At 36.6% G+C, this 23773-nt stretch overlaps 1 protein-coding gene across 1 annotated transcript in view; it reads left to right on the forward strand.

The window, feature by feature from the left end:
• RYR3 (ryanodine receptor 3) overlaps window positions 1–23773 on the forward strand; it is a 190244-nt gene that overhangs the window by 35386 nt on the left and 131085 nt on the right. Inside the window, exons 11-19 of the mRNA XM_050710838.1 lie at window positions 4417–4590; window positions 7461–7582; window positions 14106–14274; window positions 15268–15403; window positions 17344–17439; window positions 18164–18282; window positions 19559–19692; window positions 20592–20833; window positions 23009–23201. Of these exons, the coding sequence (XP_050566795.1) occupies window positions 4417–4590; window positions 7461–7582; window positions 14106–14274; window positions 15268–15403; window positions 17344–17439; window positions 18164–18282; window positions 19559–19692; window positions 20592–20833; window positions 23009–23201 (1385 nt within the window). The remainder of the gene's footprint in view (window positions 1–4416; window positions 4591–7460; window positions 7583–14105; window positions 14275–15267; window positions 15404–17343; window positions 17440–18163; window positions 18283–19558; window positions 19693–20591; window positions 20834–23008; window positions 23202–23773) is intronic.

Consider the following 23773-nt stretch of genomic DNA (forward strand, 5'->3'; position numbering starts at 1 on the left):
ACGGCCATTCTGTGATTCTGCTCCAAGTGGGTTTTAACGCTGAATTCAGACCAGATCACTCAGAATATACATTGCTGTGCAGTATCCAAAAGGAAATATTTTATTTCCCCATTCTTTCTTTTTAGAAGCCAGCAAAAGAGATTTTATAGAAAAAGAGAGATTCTCCTTGCCTATAGGCAGAGCTAAGTGGAGTATACCAAATACCAAGGCTTCCCAGGAGTTTTTAACACATACCTTAAAGTCTTATTTTTTCAACAGTTGCGATAGAGATCCTCTTGCTGAAACGGTATACCTTTATCTTCAGTATTTTTCTATACTACTTCAGCAGTCTTGTTTTCCTTGCTTTTCAAAACATTTGATGATAGCATTCATAAAATACCTACTTTCACTGTTTTGTTCCCTTTGGTCAGACAGCACTGGAAATCAGAATACATACTTTAAATTATAAATTTAAATTAGAGTTTTCCATCCTTACATAAATAAGAGTAAAATGGAGCTTTTTAAAAAAGTGAAAGAATACAGTAAAGAGACATTGAGAGAACATACTGGTTTATGGTGCCAATTTGAATGAAAATAGCATATGAAATATGTGTCTGTTTACTGCAAATTACTGCAAACTAAGTTTAAAAAAAAAAAAAAACACAACAAAGTTATGCCTGTTGTTGGCTTTAATATGAGCTTTGTTTTTGACAAACTTTTAAAATGTCAACCTTTATATTGTAGGGCAACAGTTAACAGTGTAATGCTTTGTGACCACAGAGACAGCAGTTTCCATACACCAGATGGAATCCTGTTCTGAAATGGGATGTTCTCATTCCAGCACAGTACTTGGCTCAGTGTACTCTGTTGAGCAGAACCTTGATTCTGCTTTAAATTTCTTTGAGAATAAACAAAGTGAAGAACAAGAGCATATTTAAAAATGTTTGTTTCTTTGAAAGCTGTCATAGCCCAGAATTAATATTTGACATTTCATATTTTATTTCCATGATTATATATACAACTGACAATGAAGAAATTATTTGTGTAGTCTGAGTAAGTAACATTCTAACACATTCAAAAGTCACAGATGACTCATGCAGAAGGATTTGATATCATTTTAATATTACTGCCAACATGTAGCTGTCTTAGGGGCTCAAGATGGCATTAGGATGTCGTAATAGTTTAGTAGTTATCATAAAGTTTAGTTAGTTTTTGAAACAAGATGATAAGTATTACAGAGTCCTTCACATACTGTAGTTGCTAAATGTTCAATTACTTATTTGTAAGTTCATATTTTACAGTTATAATTTCCAAGTAAGCACGTAAGTTATGAATGTTTTTACATAATTTGTGTTAAAATGATAGTAAAGTTGTATCATTTTAAAGCATAAACTTCTCCTTGGAATTGATAGGCCTGTTGAGTCTTCCAGTCACAAAAAACATTGCTTCCCAGAAATAAAAAGGAGGGTCCTCAGTTTTCTTTTCTGAAGTGAGTAGTTAAAAACTGCTAGGATTTTGTAATACTCTGTCAAGAAGACACATCACTCAGGAAATTAGTTTGTTTTGTCCTCCACATGGATGTAGTTACCATACAAATTTGGCTTTATGTCTCCATTATCTTTGTTGCATATAGTTACATATATTTCTCAATGTTAAAGGTATAATATTTTTAAATCATCTTAAAATATTATGCATTCCAGATAAATTTTACAGCGTTCAGCTATTCATCTGAGTACACTAAAAAGTTGCAATCTTTCAAATACTGTATTAAGCTACTTTTTCTACTTATTTGATATGGGAGAAGAAAGGAGAAGATAAAACTAAAATTACCCTTTTTCTTTTCTTTTCTTGGCTACTGATGTGCAGAAACGTATACAGTAGGGTATACAAATTATAGTAAACATACCAGCAAGACAGGTTCACTTTAAGGTCAGTGTATCAGTCCTCTTATATTTGTTGACTTTGTGTCTTTTACTTTTGTTAAATAGGTTCTGCCTACGGCAGTACTTTTAACGCAATAATAATGTGCAATAATTTGATACAATTTGAACTTGAAAGCATAGGTCGGTCTTAGTAAGAGTTCAGCTGTCAGGTTGTCTAACCATTTTTAGGAGTAGGTAAAGAAGCCCTTGAAGTATCAAGGACGCTTTCCTTACTATGCTTTTTCAAGAACACTCTTGAAAAATCATTGTAAAGCTGAGTTTTATTTCTTTGCCCCATTCATACTGCCATTCCTTACTTGCCATCAGTATGAATTCTCCCATTTTCTGAATCATGTCTTTCTTCTAGTATGTTAAGTTACTTGTGAACATTGCATATTTTTGTCAGCTTTGCCCCCAAGTTAATTTGTTCTTTTTTTTTTTTTCTTCTGTTACTGTTGCTATTTTTCCTTTGACATCTTTGAGACCCTCAATTTGATTTTATTTTTTTTTCACCTTGATTCATTCATGGCTTCAGGGAGTTAGACACATAATAGGCTGTGAAGAGAGGGTTTTGAAGGAGAAAAAGGTTGGGAGTTTTGCTTCTAAGATAGGTACAAATATCAAGTTAAGAATTCTTAATTTTTTTCTTTTTTATTCCTCTCCACTCCCGTTGATCTTTCTATGACTATACTTTTTGGCTGTTAGAAAACATTCCCTCTCTTTGCACACTGCTATCAAATGACTTGGCTAAAATCCTAGAGAAACTGGACGGAGCACAAAGAACAAAACATCAGGAAGAGAAATTTATGCTCTAAAAACATTCTGAAATTTGAAAAATCCTCTTCTCCCTTCCCTTCCCTTCCCTTCCCTTCCCTTCCCTTCCCTTCCCTTCCCTTCCCTTCCCTTCCCTTCCCTTCCCTTCCCTTCCCTTCCCTTCCCTTCCCTTCCCTTCCCTTCCCTTCCCTTCCCTTCCCTTCCCTTCCCTTCCCTTCCCTTCCCTTCCCTTCCCTTCCCTTCCCTCCCCTTCCCTCCCCTTCCCTCCCCTCCCCTCCCCTCCCCTCCCCTCCCCTCCCCTCCCCTCCCCTCTCCTCCCCTCCCCTCCTCTCCTCTCCTCTCCAAAAAGAATCAATATCACTTTTTCTTTAGAAAAACAGTAGCTTAATTGATATTGCTTGATTCTTGACACAGAGAAAAATGCTTTAATCTTCAGGGGGCTATGTAAAGCTATGTAATTAATTGTTGACAGTTAATGAATTTGTGCTGTTTTCTTGTTTTCTTCATTACTTAATGGCCTCACTGTACATGTGTATTGAAAGGGTTCATCTTTATGTGTATGTGGTAGTATAGTCCATATAAATGCGATGTGACATAATTTCCACATTGTCTTGATATTGTAATGGTATCCCTAAGGAATGTATTGTAATTTCATTCTTCTTCATCTTGGCATTATAATACTGTCTGTTCCCACTAAAATATTGTTGAAATATGCCAGCTAAATTCCATTTAAATGGAAGTGGATTAGCATGGTTATGATAGAACTTCTTTTTACTCCACAGATGTTAAACGTTCACTGAACTATAATGAAATAAGAAAACCTGTTAGACATACAATAATGTAAACTATATATCAATGTCTAACATGTTTTGTTTACTTTGGAACAAATTAGCAACAATTTACACTTCTGTCCATCAGAGGACTTGGAATAATGGGAAAAAAATAATCTAATTATTTATTTTTTTGTTTAACCACAAACATTCATGCACATCCCTAATTTGCTATTATAGAATTTCCTGCTGAGTTCAGTTTTGAAAGGAAAACTTTTTTATTGTAAAAAACTGTACTTGCTTTATAAACTTGGGCTTACAAATTGTACTGGGTGTTCTAGCCAAGCATTGAAGTGGCTTTAATGGAGATTTGAAAGAATCCAATTCCTCTTACAAAGATGATAAACATAGAAAAATAAAATAAATTTAAAAACTAATGAATAAATTAATAAATAAAATAAATGTAAAACCACATGTTATAGATTTGCAAAGGTAATATTTTTTCTTTGCTGGTTGTTGAAATATAGGAGCATCATTCCAAGTGAAGTTTTTATCTGCATACAATAGTTATAAGCAAAAAATTATCTAGCATAAAAATATTTTAATTACATTTCAAAATATGTTTCTGCACATTTTTCTTCTTCATTTTTAAGCTAAAATTTGAAAAATTTAATAATATAAAGTTCTTCAGACTCTACTAAACTGAGACCTTAATTAAATCAACGATTAGTGACTGATTAGGTTAGGTTAATTATTTAGTTGAGTTTAAGCATTTATCTTTTTTAATAAATATTTACACAGTAATTATTTTTACTTGATATTTCAGTGAAAATGCTGTTACTTCAAATTTGAAATGATATTTAATCAGTTAGATTCTGACTAATTTGATAGAGTTCATAATGTTGGAATGTTGTTCAGTGTAGAATTCAATGGGTTATCTTGTCTCATGAACTTTCATTTTATGTTCCTAGGAGCTAAAAGAAAAACAGGATTCCACTCTTAAACGTGATATTGATGGAATGGGAGTCCCAGAAATAAAGTACGGTGATTCAGTCTGTTTTGTTCAACATGTGGCCAGTGCTTTATGGTTGACTTATAAAGCACAGGATGCTAAATCAGCACGTTTAGGTCTCTTGAAAAGAAAGGTAATGTTTTTTGTTTGCTTGTTTGTTTGTTTCAATTATTAGTTATTTGTAGAATGAATATTAGTTGCATAACAGTTGTAGTCTATCCTGTTTTTTTGTTGTGGTTGTTGATGGTGTTTTTTTTTTTTTTAACCTTCCTGTCAATGTGGTAATTATAACTACTTTCTTTTACGACAATACTTGCTTTTCTGAGAAAAAGTAGTCAATCTACAAAGGACGTGGATTTCTATACATGCCCACTCTGTGGTTGTAGTAAGCAGGATCGTGGTTTTAATTTGTGTTTTCATGTGATGGTGTTACTCATGAATGATAAAAGAGATCCATGTAGGAAATCCAGAATAACAAAAAATCGTAAGTTATGAAGTAATTATAATCCTTGCAGATGTAGAAAATGCAAGGAAATCCCAAAGATGTTACTCTGTTATTTTATTCAACTTTTTCAACATTTAAAATTTTATTTAAGCAAATATGATCTTTATTCAGTATGTTGTCAGTGATTCTGTGAGCATTTTGCATTATTTAATAGAGCAGTCCTAGAAAGTATGCATGACTGACAGAGTATTTTTCTTTAAGGTAACCTTATTCTTGAAGAATAAACTACTTTGGATGCCTTGTAAAAGGTGTAATCTCATTTACAGCATGCATAGTCACAAAAGGGCAGTGGGTTCCCATTCCCTTCAGTTCTTCTCAGCAGCGCGGCTGATCATGGAAATTCTTTGTGTGCCAGAGTCATTCAGTATTCTCTTATTAAGAGACTTACACACACAATGACACTCTCTTCATTTGCCATGCCAGCATTGGTTATGGGATTCTGTCACGCCAGAGTCCCATTTTCCTTCTTGTGAAAGCAGTATGTAGATTCTTCCTCTATATTCAGGGAAGAATTTTGCAATAGTTACCTGTGAAGTTTAGTTGATTTTTTTTTTCCAGCTTTCTGCTCAGCAGCTCCAAAGAACCTTCATAATTGCCTGTCACTTTTATTCTCCTTTCAAAGTGTTTCATTCACGTTCAAAGGCTCTAAATCTTTTGTTGCCCCCTCGCCTGGAAAATTCTCTCATGCTAAGTGCCTTCCAACAGAAGAAAACTCAAACCTTCTTGCTTCCTGTAATTGATATGCCTGTGGAGGCAGGAAACTTTTTTTTTTTTTTTTGTCCTCTGCAAAATAAGGTAATAGACTCTAAGCAAGTTTGGATATATGTTCTCCTTTAAATTTCATGTCAAATTAATTTTTCTACAGTAAGAGTGTAGTCATATCTTGGTATTCATCTTCCACCATCATTCTGTGAGGTGATTGTTGCTTTCAATCAATATAATACTTCTCCAGCTGGTCTGCATTTTTTTTTAATGTGCTTCTGGAAGATCAAGAAATACCTTATTTTTGCAAGAAGAAAAACCAGCTTGTATCTTGTATGGGACATTAGATGCTGTCCTGAACTAAAGGGTACTTTTTCCTTTTTCCATTTTCCAGTGAGCAAAGTCATCCTGGTAGTTACATTTTTCTTGGTCAAAGAAATAGGGGAGATTAGAGGGCCTTAACAGACTCATCTCTTCCCTGTTGTACTTCTTATTTAAGAAGACTAAGTCTTTTGTCAGCTGTGTGGTGTTGAAGGTAAAGTTATTTGCAAGTTGTGATACTGGTAACATCCTATCTCAAATGTTTCCATTCCTGTAATGTCCTTTCCAGAATCTAGAGCTACATACAACAGCCTGAGGAAACATTATCAGACTGGTGTGTGTTTTCTTATTAATTGTGTGTGAACAAGATTTCTTTAGTGATTGTTCAGTTAAGAGACCTCAAGACCCTTTGTTATCTGACCAGTGGTATTTCAGCTAACAAAGTCACACACAGCATAACCATATATAAAGAAGTGCTTGAACAGAACTAAATATGACTGATACATAAATTATTCTCCTTTAAGGTAAAATTATCAGTATACTCATTAAAAAGTGTCTTCCTAGTCTTCTCCATCATATTTCCATGGATTCTGGGGTATCCAAAAAAGCATCACTTACAGTGCTTTGGTATACCTACATGCCAGTATGAAAGAAAGCTATTGGTAAATCACCTTTCCTTTTGTGCCAGTAACCATTAGTATAACATTGATTATGTTCTTTTCATACCTATTCAGTGCCTACAGAATTACTGAGATCACTAGGATGTTGGCCAGCAAATTTTGATTACCTCAAAGCTTAAAAATATATATTTTTCAGTGAGAGTTCAGTAGCTTACCTTTTGGTCAAAGCAGTAGGATAACTCACATTTTATTCTTAAAAAAGTGGTACAGAATTTTAATGTCTCAACAATCAAGATTTGTTTTATGTGGTGTCTAAAATAATGCCAGCTTTTTGTGGAATTAGGTATTTAGGTAAAGGGAAAGTTGACAACCCAATGAAAGATCTCTGCTATTGCTTGATGTTCCTATGATATTTACATCTGGTTCTCTTAAGAATCCAACATAATGTGTAGAGAACAGTTATATGAATCAGGAGTTACTAGTAAATGCTGTTGCTCCATTAGCTGCATTGTAATTTTCATGATGTTTGTCACTCCAGCTTGATTTTCTTGTCAGTAGTCTTCTTGTGTATGAATCATTTAGTGAACGATGCTTTAAGGTAGTGACAATCTTTCCCTAACAGACAGAATATAGAAATAATGAAAGTTCTTGTCATGTCATCTCCAAATAACTTTTATGTGAAACTGACAAATTTGTAATTAATTAATAAATAGGTATTCAGAGTGAGCACAACGTAGTAGCTCAGTATGTATGCAATTACTCTTTTCAGTACAATATTGAAATAAATGTTACAAGAATTTAAAAGTACTAAAGGTTTTTAAAATCATGGTTTTGATAATTACTGACTTTCAATAGGTTATATTGCACCAAGAAGGCCATATGGATGATGGTCTAACCTTACAAAGATGTCAGCATGAAGAATCCCAGGCTGCTCGAATCATTCGCAATACTACAAGCTTATTCAGCCAGTTTTTAAGGTAGTTGTTACCATCTCATATACAATAATTTTTGTTTGTTTTAAATATTCTGAAATTAGAAAAAAATCTCTAACAAAATCCTTACTTCCTGCTTTCAAATATTTATATTTAGAAGCTGTTATCAATTTATTTTTACTGATTTGTCATTTTGATGAGTACTGCCATTAAATAGATAAAACTCAGCTTAGTTAAGACTCTTTAGATGAAATCCAATACCTTGATGCCAGATTGAAACTGGACCAGAATCTAGTTCGAAGACAAGATGCCAAATGATCACAGTATAATTCTTTAGTAAGTATTCTACAGTAAATTAAACTTGAGAATATTCAGAAAAGGGTTCTTATCTTCTATTTGTCTTAGTAAACCAAATACTGTAGTTAACTCTATTCAAATTTGTCAAACCACGTGAAAGGAAAATAGATGCTTACTCTACTGTCAAGATCAAGAACAGAACAGGATAGGGTTATAGTAAATGGAGTTACATCAGGCTGGTGGCCAGTCACTAGTGGGGTTCTGCAGGGCACCATTCTAGGGCCAGTTCTCTGCAATGTTTTCATAACTGATTTGGATGTAGTGTTTGGAACGTTTTTTTGGCAAGTTTGCAGATGATACTAAATTGGGAGGAACTGTTGACTCCATCGAGGTTGGAGAGGCCTTGCAGAGAGATCTTACCAAATAAGAGAGCTGGGCAATCACCAACAGTATGAAAGTGCATGAGCAAGTGCCGGATTCTGCATCTGGGAAGGGGTTAGCCCTGGCTGTATGTACAGGCTGGGGGACGAAAGGCTGGAGAGCAGCCATGCAGAAAGGGATCTGGGGATTTTGGTCAACAGCAAGTTGAACATGAGTTAACAGTGTGCCATGGCAGACAGAAGGGCCATACATATGCTCAGGTTTCTCAAGCATTGCATTGTTAGCTGGCCAAGGGAAGGGATTGATCTGCCCTACTCTGCGCTGGTACAGTGTCACCTCCAGTCCTCCAATACTATGTGCAGTTTTGGGCAGAGGATAAAAGGATAATAAAAGGATGTGAAAATGATATATAACTATTATAGAGTGTTCTAAGGAGGGCTGCAAAGATAGTGAAGTGTGTAGAGAGCAAGAGGTATGAGGAGTGGCTGAAGTCGCTTGGTTTGTTCAGCTCAGAGAAGAGGAGATGGAGGGGAGGCCTCATGGCGGCCTACAGCTTCCTCATGAGGGGAGGGGAGGGGCAGGCGCTGAGCTCTGCTCTCTGGGGACAGTGAGAGGACCTGAAGTAATGGCATGGAGCTATGACAGGTGAGGTTCAGGTTGGATATCAGGAAAAGGTGTTTCACGGGGAGGGTGGTCAGGCACCAGAACAGGCTTCCCAGGGAAGTGGTCTTGGCATAAAGCCTGCCGGAGTTCAAGAAGCATTTGGACAATGCTCTCAGATGTATGGTTTGATTTTTGGGTGGTCCTTTGCAGACCCAGGAGTTTGACTTGATGGTCCTTTTGGGTCCCTTCCAACTTGGGGTATTCTATGATTCTATGATTTTTTCTATGAAATCATAGCAGCCCCAATTCCTTACACATCAGCAATGGAAGGAGATACAAAATAGATTTCTGCATATCTGGAAGGAGAATACCCCTTTATTACCTTCAGTATCTTGGCTGCAGCATTTTACTTGTACCTTTTTAATCATCCATCCTCTTGACTCTCTAAGTCTCTGTTACCCCTGTGATATTTGGAAGACTTACAGGCCAGAGGAGAAGGCAGACCTCTCTGGTGAACTGTATTCTGTATGATGGATTATCTGCAGTAAGAACAATTAGGGCAAAAGGCTAAGCATCAGCTGAGAAGATACAAAGAACAACTTCTTGTTTCTGTCACGTAAATCTGTGGTTTAAACTGACACATATATATGCAGTGAAATAGATTTAAGGATATGCAAAATCAGTAAGAGCATCTCAGCAGAGAAACAGCAACTGATTAAAAGGAATAACTCAAGTTTTGATTCTAAAATTATTATTGATAAATATTGATTATTATTTTTGATTCTAAATTTGATTAGACTAGAATCAGTAGAATTATCTTCTAAATATTTTCTCTTTCAAATCTTTTCTCTACTAGACGGCAATGGAGTTAGTAACTACACCTCAATACAAATTATCTGGGATTGGACTGTTCCACTAACTGTATAATAGAAGTCAAACCTAATGTGGAAACAGTCATAACTGTTTCCACAGATCAGAACACCAATGCCCTTGGAGACCTGGTTATTGTAAACAAGCAATATATGAGTACCCTAAGCACAGAATCATTACTACAAAGGACATTAAAAAGTTAGGGGAATTAAACAATTTAATAAGACATAAACTTGAGTTATCATAATCTTGATTCATCAAGAAGGTTATATAAAGGGCCATGCTTGGTAAGTAGTTGCCTAATATCCTTGCCATGCATTGCAACATAATACTTTTCTTTCCATGGAAAAGTATAATCTCAGACACAGACAGACACAGACACAGATTTCTAGGTTGGAAGAGACCTCAAGATCATCGAGTCCAACCTCCGACCTAACACTAAGTACTCCACTAAACCATATCACTAAGCTCTACATCTAAATGTCTTTTAAAGACCTCCAGGGATGGCGACTCCACCACCTCCCTGGGCAGCCCGTTCCAATGCTTAATAACCCTTTCGGTAAAGAAGTACTTCCTAACATCCAACCTAAAACTCCCCTGTCGCAACTTTCGCCCATTCCCCCTCGTCCTGTCACCAGGCACGTGGGAGAACAGACCAACCCCCACCTCACTACAGCTTCCTTTAAGGTAACTGTAGAGAGCGATAAGGTCGCCCCTGAGCCTCCTCTTCTCCAGGCTGAACAAGCCCAGCTCCCTCAGCCGCTCCTCGTAAGACTTGTTCTCCAGACCCCACACCAGCTTGGTCGCCCTTCTCTGGACTCGCTCGAGCACGTCCATGTCCTTCCTGTAGCGAGGGGCCCAAAACTGAACACAGTACTCGAGGTGTGGCCTCACCAGAGCCGAGTACAGGGGGACAATCACCTCCCTAGACCTGCTGGCCACACTGCTTCTTATACAGGCCAGGATGCTGTTGGCCTTCTTGGCCACCTGAGCACACTGCTGGCTCATATTCAGCCGACTATCAACCAATACTCCCAGGTCCTTCTCGGCCAGGCAGCTTTCCAGCCACTCATCTCCCAGCCTGTAGCTCTGCTTGGGGTTGTTGCGCCCCAGGTGCAGGACCCGGCACTTGGCCTTGTTGAACTTCATACAGTTGACCTCAGCCCATCGCTCCAGCCTATCCAGATCCTCCTGCAGAGCCTTCCTGCCCTCGAGCAGATCGACACACGCACTTAGCTTGGTGTCATCTGCAAACTTACTGAGGGTGCACTCGATCCCCTCATCCAGATCATCGATAAAGATATTAAAGAGGACCGGCCCCAGTACCGAGCCCTGGGGGACACCACTTGTGACCAGCCTCCAACCAGATTTGACTCCATTCACCACAACTCTCTGGGCCCGGCTATCCAGCCAGTTTCTAACCCAGCGAAGCGTACGCCAGTCCAAGCCCCGAGCAGCCAGTTTCTTGAGGAGAATGTTGTGGGGAACGGTGTCAAAAGCCTTACTGAGGTCAAGGTAAACCACATCCACAGCCCTTCCCTCATCCACCAAGCGCGTCACTTTGTCATAGAAGGAGATCAGGTTCGTCAAGCAGGACCTGCCTTTCATAAACCCATGCTGACTGGGCCTGATCGCCTGCTCGCCCTGCAAGTGCCGCGTGATGACCCTCAAGATAATCTGCTCCATGAGCTTTCCTGGCACTGAGGTCAAACTGACAGGCCTATAGTTCCCCGGGTCTGCCCTCCGGCCCTTCTTATAGATGGGCGTCACATTGGCTAGCCGCCAGTCAACTGGGACCTCCCCCGATAGCCAGGACTGCCGATAAATGATGGAAAGCGGCTCGGCCAGCTCCTCCGCCAGTTCCTTCAGTACCCTCGGGTGCATCCCATCCGGCCCCATCGACTTGCGCACATCCAAGCTCCTTAGCAGGTCGCCAACCATTTCCTCATGAATAGCAAAGGCCACATCCTGCTCCCCATCCCCTTCCGCCAGCTCAGGGCACTGGGTATCCAGAGAACAACCGGTATTGCCGCTAAAGACTGAGGCAAAGGCGGCATTAAGCACCTCAGCCTTTTCTTCATCCTTAGTAACTAGGTTTCCCCTCGCATCCAGTAAAGGATGGAGATTCTCCTTAGTCCTCCGTTTCGCATTGATATATTTGTAAAAGGATTTTTTGTTGTCTTTAACGGCAGTAGCCAGGTTGAGCTCCAGATGAGCTTTGGCCTTTCTAATTTTCTCCCTGCACAGCCTCGCTACATCCTTGTAGTCCTCCTCAGCGGCCCGCCCTTTTTTCCAAAGATTATAAACCCTCTTTTTTCTGCTAAGCACAAGCCGCAACTCTCTGTTGAGCCAGGCCGGTCTTCTTCCACGCCGGCTCATCTTTGGGCACGTGGGGACGGACCGCTCCTGTGCCGTTAAGATTTCCTTCTTGAGGAGCGCCCAGCCTTCCTGGACTCCTCTGCCCTTCAGAACCGCCTCCCAAGGGACTCGGTCAACCAGCGTCCTGAGCAGCTCAAAGTCAGCCCTCCGGAAGTCCAATACAGCAGTTTTACTGGTAAAAGCCAATAACAGCCGATAACAAAACAAATGTGCTAGACATTAATATCATTTTATCTGAATTTATATGTTGCTGAAAGAAGATCCTTTTTCCTCATGAGATCTCGAATCTTAATGAACAAATAACATGTTCAGCAAGAAATTATACTGTATTTATGACATTTCATCCCTAGTTTGGTTTTCTGGATTCAAGCTTCTATTTAAACAATATTATGGATGAAATAAATTTTCTGAGTCAAAATTGACTTTTTTTCACCCTATTAATGCACTTGCTTCAGCTTAATTTTTTCCATAATCTTGAAGTGTGTTTTGTGTTCAAAAGGCTTTGTTCATGTGCTGTATATCATCTTGCTTGTTAAGGACCTTGCTTGTTATTCAGAATGTTTTCTGTAACTATTCAGTAGAGCTTAATTTTAACAAATCTTAGTTATCAATAATTTTGAAACTTTACATAGAAATAGTTCTAAACTAATTGTTCTGATAAAGGCATTAGTATTCAGCTAGTGAAGCAAAGTATTTTGAAAACTGATATATAACTTTTATATGTAGTTGTATTTGTCCTTTTGAATAACACCTTTAGCTATGCTAGTTTGAAATTATGGTACATTTTAAAGCACAATTTTATTATGCTATCTTGTTACTTTTTTTCTCCTTTCCTTCCCCCATTCTTCAGAGTAAATTATTTATAACATTTATCTTACACTAATATACTTAAAGGATAATGACACTAACAATCAGCAAGACAACGATCTTTGCTTCAGTGAAAGTTCCATGTTCTTTTCACTATATCTCTTACTATCTCTCTTCTATGTGATATGTTTTTATCTGAGAATTTTGGGGGTAAAACACAGTTTGGTGTCAATGCATATTCATTTATAATTGCTGAGATAACATAGAAGCGTACACAATAAAGTAATTAAGGATATATGTAGTTCTTAGGAAGCTATTTTTTCACAGTGCTTGGCAGAAGTTTTCAATGTGATAATCAAGTAGTTATCCTTCTGTTGCTGCCTAATACATGAAAAAATAAAAATGAGTTTTCATTTAAGAATTTGCTTCCACAGAACACTGTATGTTAGTGTGTTTAAAATGACATTACTTACTCACAAAGGACTACACTACTGCTTTTTATTTCCTGTGCTGAAGATATAAAAAAAGAGCCACCTCAGCTATCAGTCAGCTCCTCCTAGATTACACTACCTATAATAGTGAGTCAGACCCTAAAAAATGGGGCTGTCATCCATGATTGTTTGAGCAAATGCTTGAACGGGAAAGAGACATTATTTTACTGACAGTTGGGATTCCCTGGAATGCTTTATATTTTTAAATCCCAGCTTTTTTACTTCCTATATAGAACAGATACAGAAGCAACTAATTAATGGTTAGGATTACCCGCTATTTTTGCATTCTTTATCTAGACGAGTGGGGGTGTACAGCTGCAATAACTGCTACCATTTTAGGCCATCTGTAAAATGCAACTGTAACATCAATAGGATTTAAAGCATCTAAACAATATATATTACTGTAAAAAATGACCTTGCTACATCTTTTATCTTTAATCTGTCTTCTTCCTTACTTTGTTTTTTCTCTTTTTTCTTCTTTTTTTTAAATCTTACTCTCTCTTTAAATCACTGCAGAAGAGGAAATGTGATTCCAGTTCAGGAATCTCTGAGTATAGAACACCTGAACAATAGATGTTTGAATGGTTTGCAATTCAGATCAACTGTTGTTCATATACATATGTTCTATGTATAAAAAGACTTGATTTAGATATGAACAGAAAATAGGCTGTTCCATTACACTGTAAATTAGCGTGAAAATGAATAATGCTGCCAGTCTATGTCGTTCTTGTTTTCCTTAGTGGAAACAACAGAACACTATCACCCATCGCCCTGCCTGTTGAGGAGATGGCTCAGACTCTGCAAGACCTGATTACTTACTTCCAGCCTCCCGAAGAAGACCTGGAACACGAGGATAAACAAAGCAAGCTTCGGTCACTGAAAAACAGACAAAATCTATTCAAAGAAGAGGTACAGAGAGAGGATTTGTTACCTTATTTTGATGTTAAATGTCACAAACATTGAGAGGAATCTAAACATTATCATTCAGATGTGTGTGTATATGTAATGGATTGTAATGCCATATGATAACTTGCTGTTATGTATTTTTGACTTCCATACTTTTCACAGGCCACAAATTCTCTGATAAAATTTGGTCTTAATGCTTCTAAGCATCCTTAAACAGGTGCTATTGTTAAAAGAAATTATAGTGATTAAAAAAAAAAAAAGTATTCTTCTATCTACACATTTACACATCCTTGATGCTTCAAATGAATAATAAAACTTGGATGAATGATAGATGTTATTTCTGATGTCTTGCCTGTCCACCATGGTGTAAAAAAGGAACTTTTCATATCTAGAAATTGGGAAAAGGTTAGCTTTAGTGAAAGATATGTATTACATAATTCTAGAATTGCTGCTTTCTGAAATCAGAATAATTATGCTTCCTTATAAATAGGAAGTATATTTTACAATATTTTTAGCCATATTTGAATTCCTTGCAGGTTTTCAGTGTCATTTTAGTCTCAAACCAAACTGAAGTTAAAAATCTGTTCTGGTATTTTAACAACTTTGTTTTACAGATATTTTATTGGCCAGCAAAATTTCCACCTTTATTAATCAAGTAAAGTTCCTTTGTGTATAAATTGTTGGTTTTTTTTTTTCTATATAAGGAAGATTTCATGTAAAAAAGATTCTATTTACAAAAAAATATAAAAGCCTTTATTGTCAGCTTTGTTTTATTCCTTATATTTTATGACACTCAGCTGAGTAAAGAATGTTACAGAATCACTCTCCACAATAGGTGGTTTTGATATAGAAAAATACACATTCATATCTTATAAGCACAGTCATTTTTTAAACTAAGATAATGCAGTTTTTAAAAGAACAGTGAAAAAATATTAAAAGGACAGCACATGTTCTTTTCATATATAGTTGTTTTTCCTCTCTGTTTTATGTATATAGGGCATGCTGGCACTAGTTTTGAATTGCATTGATCGTTTAAATGACTCCAACAGTGCAGCTCATTTTGCAGAAATTGCAAGAGAAGAAAATGGTACCACATGGAAAGAAATTTTAAATCTCCTTTACAAATTGTTAGGTAAGTTCTTTGATTATTCCACTGAAGTTAAAAAAAACAGGATATTCATTCTTTATATTTTACTTGTTGCTTCACTACCAAAGAAGAATACTTTGTGTGTCATTCATTCTGTCATGTAAGTTATAGAATTTCTTCCATATATTTACTGATACTTACTACAGAAAACAGAGTTCATTGTGGTGGATTAAGAACTGGCTGGGTGGCAGAGCTCAGAGTTGAGCTCAGAGTTGAGACTGTGATCAGCAGCTCAGTCTAGTTGGAGGCCTGTAGCTAATGGTGTCCCCCAGGGGTCAGTACTTGTACCAGTCCTGTTCAACTTACTTGTCAGTAAGTTGAACACCCTCAGCAAGTTTGTTGATGATATAAAACCGGGAGGAGTGGCTGACACACCATTCAGAGAGACCTGGACAGGCTGGAGAGTTGGGTGGAGAGGAACTTCATCAAATTCAACAAAGGCAATGCGGGCTCCTGCACCTAGGGAAGAATAACCTCATGCATCAATACAGGTTGAGGGTTGACCTGCTGGTAAGCAGCTCTGCAGAGAAGGACCTGGGAATCCTGGTGGACAACAAGTTAACCATGAGCCAGCAAATGTGCTCTTGTTGGCCGTGGCCAGTAGTAACCTGGGGTGCATTAGGAAGAGTGTTACCAGCAGGCCAAGAAAGTTATCCTCCCTGTCTTCAGCTATGATGAGGCCAAATCTGGAGTGCTGTGTCCAGTTCTAGGTTCCCCAGTACAAGAGAGACATGGAGATCCTAGAGAGAGGAGGACTATTAAAATCATTAAGGGACTGGAGCACCTCCTTCATGAGTAAAGGCTGAGAGAGCTGTGCCTGTTTAGCCTGGAGAAGAAAAGGCTGAGAGAGGATCTTATTAATGTATTTAAGTATCTTAAGGGAGTGTCAAGACAATGGGTCTAGACTCTTTTCAAGAGTAACCCGTGATAGAACAAGAAGCAAAGGGCACAAACTGAAACGCAGAAGTTCTATCTGAATATGAGGAAGACACACTAGAAGTAGTGCTTTGAAGCATGAGATTCACACGGATCATGAGTAGTGCAGAAATGCAGGTGCTTCTCATGAAATCTTCCGATTTCTTAAGAAAGTAATGAAATGTCATTGCCTGCCTTTTACTGCAGTCTTAAGAGTTTAAAGAAAAGTAGGATGAAAACTCTTTAGTGCTCTGTAGGCCTTTCCAGATACCATCTTGATTTTCTTCTGCAGGTACAGTTTGGACATGATTGTTCTGTTGTAATAAATGTTAAGTTAATGCTTCATAATAAAAATCCGTGACAGTTTTATACAAAAGGCTTTTTGTTATATTTCAATGATCTGTAATAACTTCTAGAATAAAGTTTCTATTGCTTATAACATTCAACTGCTAATGAAATTTCAAAGTGCAGTCAAATAACATTGTGTTTTGTGCTACTGAAGACTAAAAGCTATCCAATCTATATCAGGTTTTAAGCAGCAGGTAGGGCTAAAGAACAGTACCCAACCTGTGCTTGAGTGTAAACTTCCCGCTCATTGGTAGGAAATAGAACTGTTTCAACCTATCGGTCATGATAGTGCTTAACAGTTGCATTGAACAAGAGTGGTGGATAATTTCTATAACTAACCAGAGATAGGAGTAAAAAAAAAAATAAAAAAATGTAAATGTAGCAATGAAATAAAACAGAGATAAAACGTATTTTTGCTGAAATTTTGGTTTATCCAGTAGACCCCGTCAACTTCAAAAGCTGCATGCTCTTAAGAAACTGTCGGTTGCTGATAGTCAAATTAGTGAAAATCTTAGTTCTTTGTTACCATAACACACATGTATTTAGTATTTGTTTATTTTTTTGTGAAGTTATTTTAAAAATGTTAAATTACATATGATCAACATTAGTAATTAAAAAAAAATCTACTGTTATAAAATTATAACTTGTGGATTTCTTTTCAGCTGCCCTCATTCGTGGCAACAGAAACAATTGTACTCAATTTTCCAGTAATCTTGATTGGCTAATAAGTAAATTAGACAGATTAGAATCTTCCTCAGGTGAGACTTACTTTTATCCGTGCAAGTTATCTCTCAATACACTGCATACAGATGTTGTGCATGATATTTGTCAGAGCAGTTTTGCTTGAAAACAGCATGCATTAGAACATAAACTGTACCTGGATTTTATTTTTTTAATTATTATTAAGCAAAGTGTTATATTTAAACAAGCAGTTTTGTGTTTTGTTTTGTTTTGTTTTTTTTCTCCATTTATATGGTATGTGCAATACCACATCCAATCAATGTTGAATTTGACTTCAGTAAATTGATGAATTTTCAGAAAGTATCAAGACTATTGTCCCATTTCTGTTAAGTAACACCAAAGTTGTTTGTGGGCACAAGTGCAAATAACAGAATTGTTTAGAGATATTTTTTTTGTATTGCAGTGTTCAACAAAATATCAAAATACTATACAATGCTCCATACTAAAACCTTTACCTGCCTTATTGAAAGGAAGGAGTTTAAATTGCATTTTTCTTAACTGCTTTTTAAATTATGGCTATTTTCAAAATAAATCAGAAAGTAACAGCTACATAAAGCATTGATGTCTAATGTAGCTCACATCATAGGCATATCAATACTCTTTGAAAGTGTTTTCATTCTCTTTTTAGACTGGAGAACAAACAGTGTCTCTTAAGATACCCTGTTATTTACTGAACTTTTGGATTATGTTCAGTTGTGCAGGTGATTTAATGGCAGCATTTTTACTGTGGTCTTCACACAGGTATTTTGGAAGTGTTGCACTGTATCTTGATTGAAAGCCCAGAAGCGTTAAATATAATAGCTGAGGAGCATATAAAATCTATTATTTCATTGTTGGATAAACATGGGCGCAATTACAAGGTATGTTTGGAAAATCTGAGGATGTATTGATAAGCTTACAGTGATTGATAAGGAACAAAAACAAACAAAAAAACAGGGAAATGTGTACATGGAAATACATGATACTAGTATCTTCAAAGGAATAAAATAACCTGGAAGTATGTTTGCAAAATTGCTTTGTTGAGATTAAAAAAAAAAAAAAAAAAGTGTAACATTTAATTGCTTTTCTGTTTCAAATATAGCAAATATGCATGAAAAGCTAATAAATATGAATAACCTGTCAAAAAAAGTTGCACCTATAATTTTGTATTAGCTGAGAAAATGAAGTTCACTGGTGTCTGTAAGTACCTGGATAGAGTAGCTTGCTGCTTTGTGGTCCAGAGTTCTTCAGAACCAGACAGAGGACAGGAATGGCTAACATAAATGTTTTGTTCTGCTGCTATTTGTGTTGGGCAACAGTTTTCACAGTGGTAATCAGCAGTGTGAAGATGATGCTGTATCTTGGAGTTAATTTATTACAGTTTACACCGTTCAGGCTATTTGCTCAGTGACTGTATGTCAGAGCTCAAATACATCTTTAAGCTTCTCTGTTTTTCTTGCAAAGGTGAGAAGTTGTGTTCCTTAGCAACACTATGTTGCTGCGTTCTCCCTTCCAAAACTTTTTGCTCAAAACTCTGTCCTAACCAGTGATTTGTTGGACAGTTATTCAATCTTTCACTTTCCAGACTGTGACTAAAAAAAAGAGAGCTGAAGCTTTAGAATTAGATCTTTATGAAACTCTGCTTTGCTTTATATTAAATTCTTTTAAATGCTTTTAATTTAAAATATAAATGGGTTTTCAATATCTTATTGAAAGCATGCTTTTGGAACAGGTTCCTAAGTAGCCTGAGACTTGCTGCTTAGAGTTGTCCACTAATTTCTTTGGGCCACAGGAAATTTCTCAAATAATTATTAGTAAAAAAAGATATTGTGAAGAGTTGACAAGCAGCTGTAATAGCCTTGCTATTTTATAATAGAAATGAGAATAAGAAATCTCAAAGGAAATTTATTTGCATTTTGCAAACCCTCTGTTCTGAATGTGTGTTCCACAAATGTTTGATATCCACCATCAGTAATATAGACTATACTCAGTCCATATATAAAAAGAGTATTTAGAAAAAAATAATGATGATGCCTATTATATTCCTCCCTTTAGGTCTATTCTGAATGTAGATTAATGTAGTAGTTAGTTAAAAACTGAACTACAGTGTATATAATAAAAGCCTTTACCCAACTTTCTTCTGATTTCTTCTTTCAGGTTCTCGATGTGCTTTGCTCCCTCTGTGTCTGTAATGGAGTTGCGGTTCGTGCCAATCAAAATTTGATCTGTGACAATCTATTGCCTAGAAGAGACTTACTCTTGCAAACACGTTTGATTAATGATGTGACAAGGTATTGTGACATGTTTTATTGTTAGAAAAAAATGAACTTAAATGTCTTCTATAATTGTCAAAAATACTGTAACCTAAGACATGTTTTGCATTTTTCAGTATTGAGACACTCGTTATAGGACGTGTTTATGTATAACTTCTTAAAAATCCATTTTTACTGCAAATATGGCGATTACTCTGGAAACTGTGGTCAAGTAGGAATTGTTAATAATAGTAAGATCTGTATTGACATTAATTGGAAAGGTGAAAATTGCTTACTTCTCATTCAAAGCAGAGTATGGCTCTATCTAATAATTATTATGGAGCATGTAAACATTGTGTGAGATACTTTATGATTTAAGAGGCATTTGATTTCCTAGCAGCCTAACTCCTATTTTTTTTATGATCTTGTTATTCATCTTTTAACTATAAATTTTTCAAAGCATGGAACCATATGCCTTAGGAGATAATTCTGCAGCAGCTTTATGAAGTCACAAAATGGGTCCCTATCTCAAATCAAATACTATAAGCAAAATGTGGACATCTACACTTATAGAATCATTAAGGTTGGAAAAGACCTCCAAGATCATCTGGTCTAACCATCCCCCTACCACCAATATCACCCATTAAACCATGTCCCTAAGCACCACATCCAAAGTTTCCTTAAACGCCCCCAGGTACGGTGACTCCACCACCTCCCTGGGCAACCCGTTCCAATGCCTGGCTACTCTTTCTGAGAAGAAATGTCTCCTGGTTTCCAACCTGAACCTCCCCTGGTGCAACTTGAGGCCATTCCCTCTAGTCCTATTGCTGGTATCATTTGTATCATATTTGCAAAGTGAATTTGACTATTTTACAGCAATATAACCCATATGCCACATTTTATGTTTTACACTAACTGGATTATATTTTCTTTTTTAGCATAAGGCCGAACATATTTTTGGGTGTTGCTGAGGGCTCTGCACAATACAAGAAGTGGTACTTTGAATTAATAATTGATCAGGTTGATCCATTCTTGACGGCAGAACCCACACATTTACGAGTTGGATGGGCCTCTACTTCAGGTTATGCTCCCTATCCTGGAGGAGGAGAAGGATGGGGTGGCAATGGTGTTGGCGATGACCTATACTCTTATGGTTTTGATGGCCTTCATCTGTGGTCTGGTAAGTACTTTGCTCAGTTCCACTTCTATTCAGGGATTCTTGCATTCAGGGATTACCAACCTCTGCTTTCAGTACCAGTAGGTATATACATGCATCTGTTGCATATACCGTGTACTGATTTATAGAGAGCCGTATTCAGAACTTCAGGATACCATGAAGTTTTAGGTCATACTGCTTGTCTGAGATTTTAGTCAATATCGACCTATGCCAACTGGACTGTTTAGCAGATAGTTTTTGTCTTCATGGTTTTTATCAAAAAGTGCTATTTTCTAGATCTAGATCAATACTGACTTTAATGTATCTGTTAAAAATCAGTGGATACACTGATCTTAGACAAATTCATTATATGTGGATCTACATGTAGCAGTATTCTTTCACTTTGCAACTACAATTGATGTTAGATGAAATTATTATTATCAATCTGTTATTGATATGTTTAATAAGATGAATTTAGAGTTTGGTAAATTATTTCATAAAAGATAGTTCTGTCAATTAGAACTAAGAATTACTGCAATGTATTACCAACTTCTGTTGTTTTTAGAAGATAAATTTCAGTGGTATAACATCAAACTGAAAACCTGTAGTTGTTAGGCTGTTTGAAAAAAATAGTGTTCATCAAACACATTATCTAAAACAGACTTAGCAGAAAAAATACAGTCTCTTTATAAATTCTTTTTAATGTGTGTAATAATATGGGAGACTCAATTTGTATTGCAGTGAAGCGATTAAATTTGCCATTTATAAAGAAGAGGGGTAATGGATAGCAGCAAATGCATATTTTGTGGTCACCTAAGGAACAGTGACATTAAACTTGTGGTCTCATTAGCTGTTCTTTGTTCAAGTAGATTAACAATGTTGGTGGGGTGAGTTAACAAAAGGGACATGACTGCACATGCAGTTGGCTAGATCTGAGTAAGAGCTATAGAAGAGCAAAAAGCATTGACAGGAAGGCTCATCTGAGGTGTTGCAGTTCAACTAATTTTTGTAATAATGCATGTGTTAGAAAAACTGCTGAAGAAAAAGTAGAAAATAGGAGAAGAAACTTTTTAGGGTGCTTTAGAGAGGGATTAGTTAGGGCCCTGTGGTGTGTAGAGTTAGCTGGAAAGCAGTCTTTGGAGATATGAGAAAGACTGACCTTTTTTTCTGGTCTGCCTCCCCTAAAACTTTATCCAAAAGAGAACTGCAGTATACTTTTTGTAAACAAATAGGTATGGTACAGCAGAGTACCTGTTGACCGTGTTAATGTATGTTGCTGTAGAAACAACCAGGAAAGTGCAAGTGGCTAATTCTAAGAATCAAATAGCAACACAGGATATGCTGATGGTTGTCATTTTTGCTTTCTTACAGTTCCTAAAATACTCTCTAAATAAGTAATATTTCAGTAAAGAAATATTGCATAAGGCTATAAAATACAAAATTATTTAATTACTAAATTACATCGCCTACTATCTTTGAAATGAAAGCAATGAAAGGAGGAAGAAAAGCAGTAAGAAGTGAAACAGTTGCTAGAATTTCTCTAAGATTGTACATACTTATTCTACTTATGTAATTCCATAAAATGGTGGAAGTGATCTGGCAATTAAGATTTGTACCTAAGATATGTAAGAATCTTAATTGATGAAGATCTTTCATATAGAAAGCTTTGTATAGAATGTAGATGAAACTGGAGAATACATGGGAGGGCTTAGAGATCTGATGAGTTCTGGGCTTGTTGTTATTGGTAGAAGCCTCATGCTTTTCTGATTCATCCACAAATGGAATTTGCTCTGTTAGATATGTAAATCTGTTATTTCACAAGTAATTAAGAAAAAAAAAAAAAGGTATATAGGTGTTAGGCAGAGGGCATTATTTGCTGTGCCTCAGTGCTCTTACATAAGGCTACAGTGTGAATTCACATGACTTCAGCTGAGCATGTTCCTGTCTTGTGAACAGTGTCAGAGGTCTTGAGTGAGTTGCTCAGTTCGTGCACTGTTCTGTCACATATCAGTTTGAACAATATTAACTCATTGTCTGTTTTTAAAATCAGATGCATTCATAAAACAGATGAGGACAAGATCATATTTCTGTGACTGAGAACAAAACCTTGATGGTGTTTTTGAGGAAATGTATTTATTACTTCATTGTTAAATGTGTGAGAGTCTTTAAATTCTCATTATTTAAATATTTTCATCCTAGGTCGAGTACCCAGGGCTGTAGCATCTGTCAATCAGCATTTGTTGTCATCTGATGATGTGGTTAGCTGCTGCTTGGATTTAGGTGTGCCCAGCATTTCATTCCGCATTAATGGGCAGCCTGTACAAGGAATGTTTGAGAACTTCTGTACTGAAGGGTTTTTCTTCCCTGTTGTAAGCTTATCAGCAGGTGTAAAGTAAGTGCTACTTAATTGTTCTTTTCTTAGCTGTCTTGTCACACAAAATGTCATTTGATTTTATATATGATTTATTGTGTCTTGTTGTTTCAGGTCTGCCCAAATATCAGCTGGGAGGGAGGGAAGCAAGAAAGTATTGATTTTTCAGGGATAATTTCACTTAAGGGTAAAATGTGAGCCTATTAGCAACCTGGCCAAGTCACAGTGTCTGAAAATCATTATTATATGAGTATTTGGTGACCTAGGGGAAATTAATTTTGTCTCATTCCAATTATCAGTGGAAAAAAGGCACATTAGAAACACAGCACCTTATTTGACACTAATCAAAATTCTCGCACAGCGTTCTCAGCAGGAGGCTAAAAAAAATACACTAAATCATCAGGAAAACTGATACCATATTCACAGTAGTGAATTCAAAATGCTGATGAGGAGCATTTTTGGAAACTTATTACTGACATTGCCCATTCCTTACCTGTTTTACAGCTAAAATAATGAAATACAAACTTAATTCTGTCAGGTTTCTATTGTTTTCTTACCTTTAATTCATTCAGAAAATCTGCAAGCGTCAGTCT

The sequence above is a fragment of the Cygnus atratus genome, chromosome 5 (assembly GCF_013377495.2).
Source record: "Cygnus atratus isolate AKBS03 ecotype Queensland, Australia chromosome 5, CAtr_DNAZoo_HiC_assembly, whole genome shotgun sequence".
In the NCBI taxonomy this organism is placed as follows: Eukaryota; Metazoa; Chordata; class Aves; order Anseriformes; family Anatidae; genus Cygnus; species Cygnus atratus.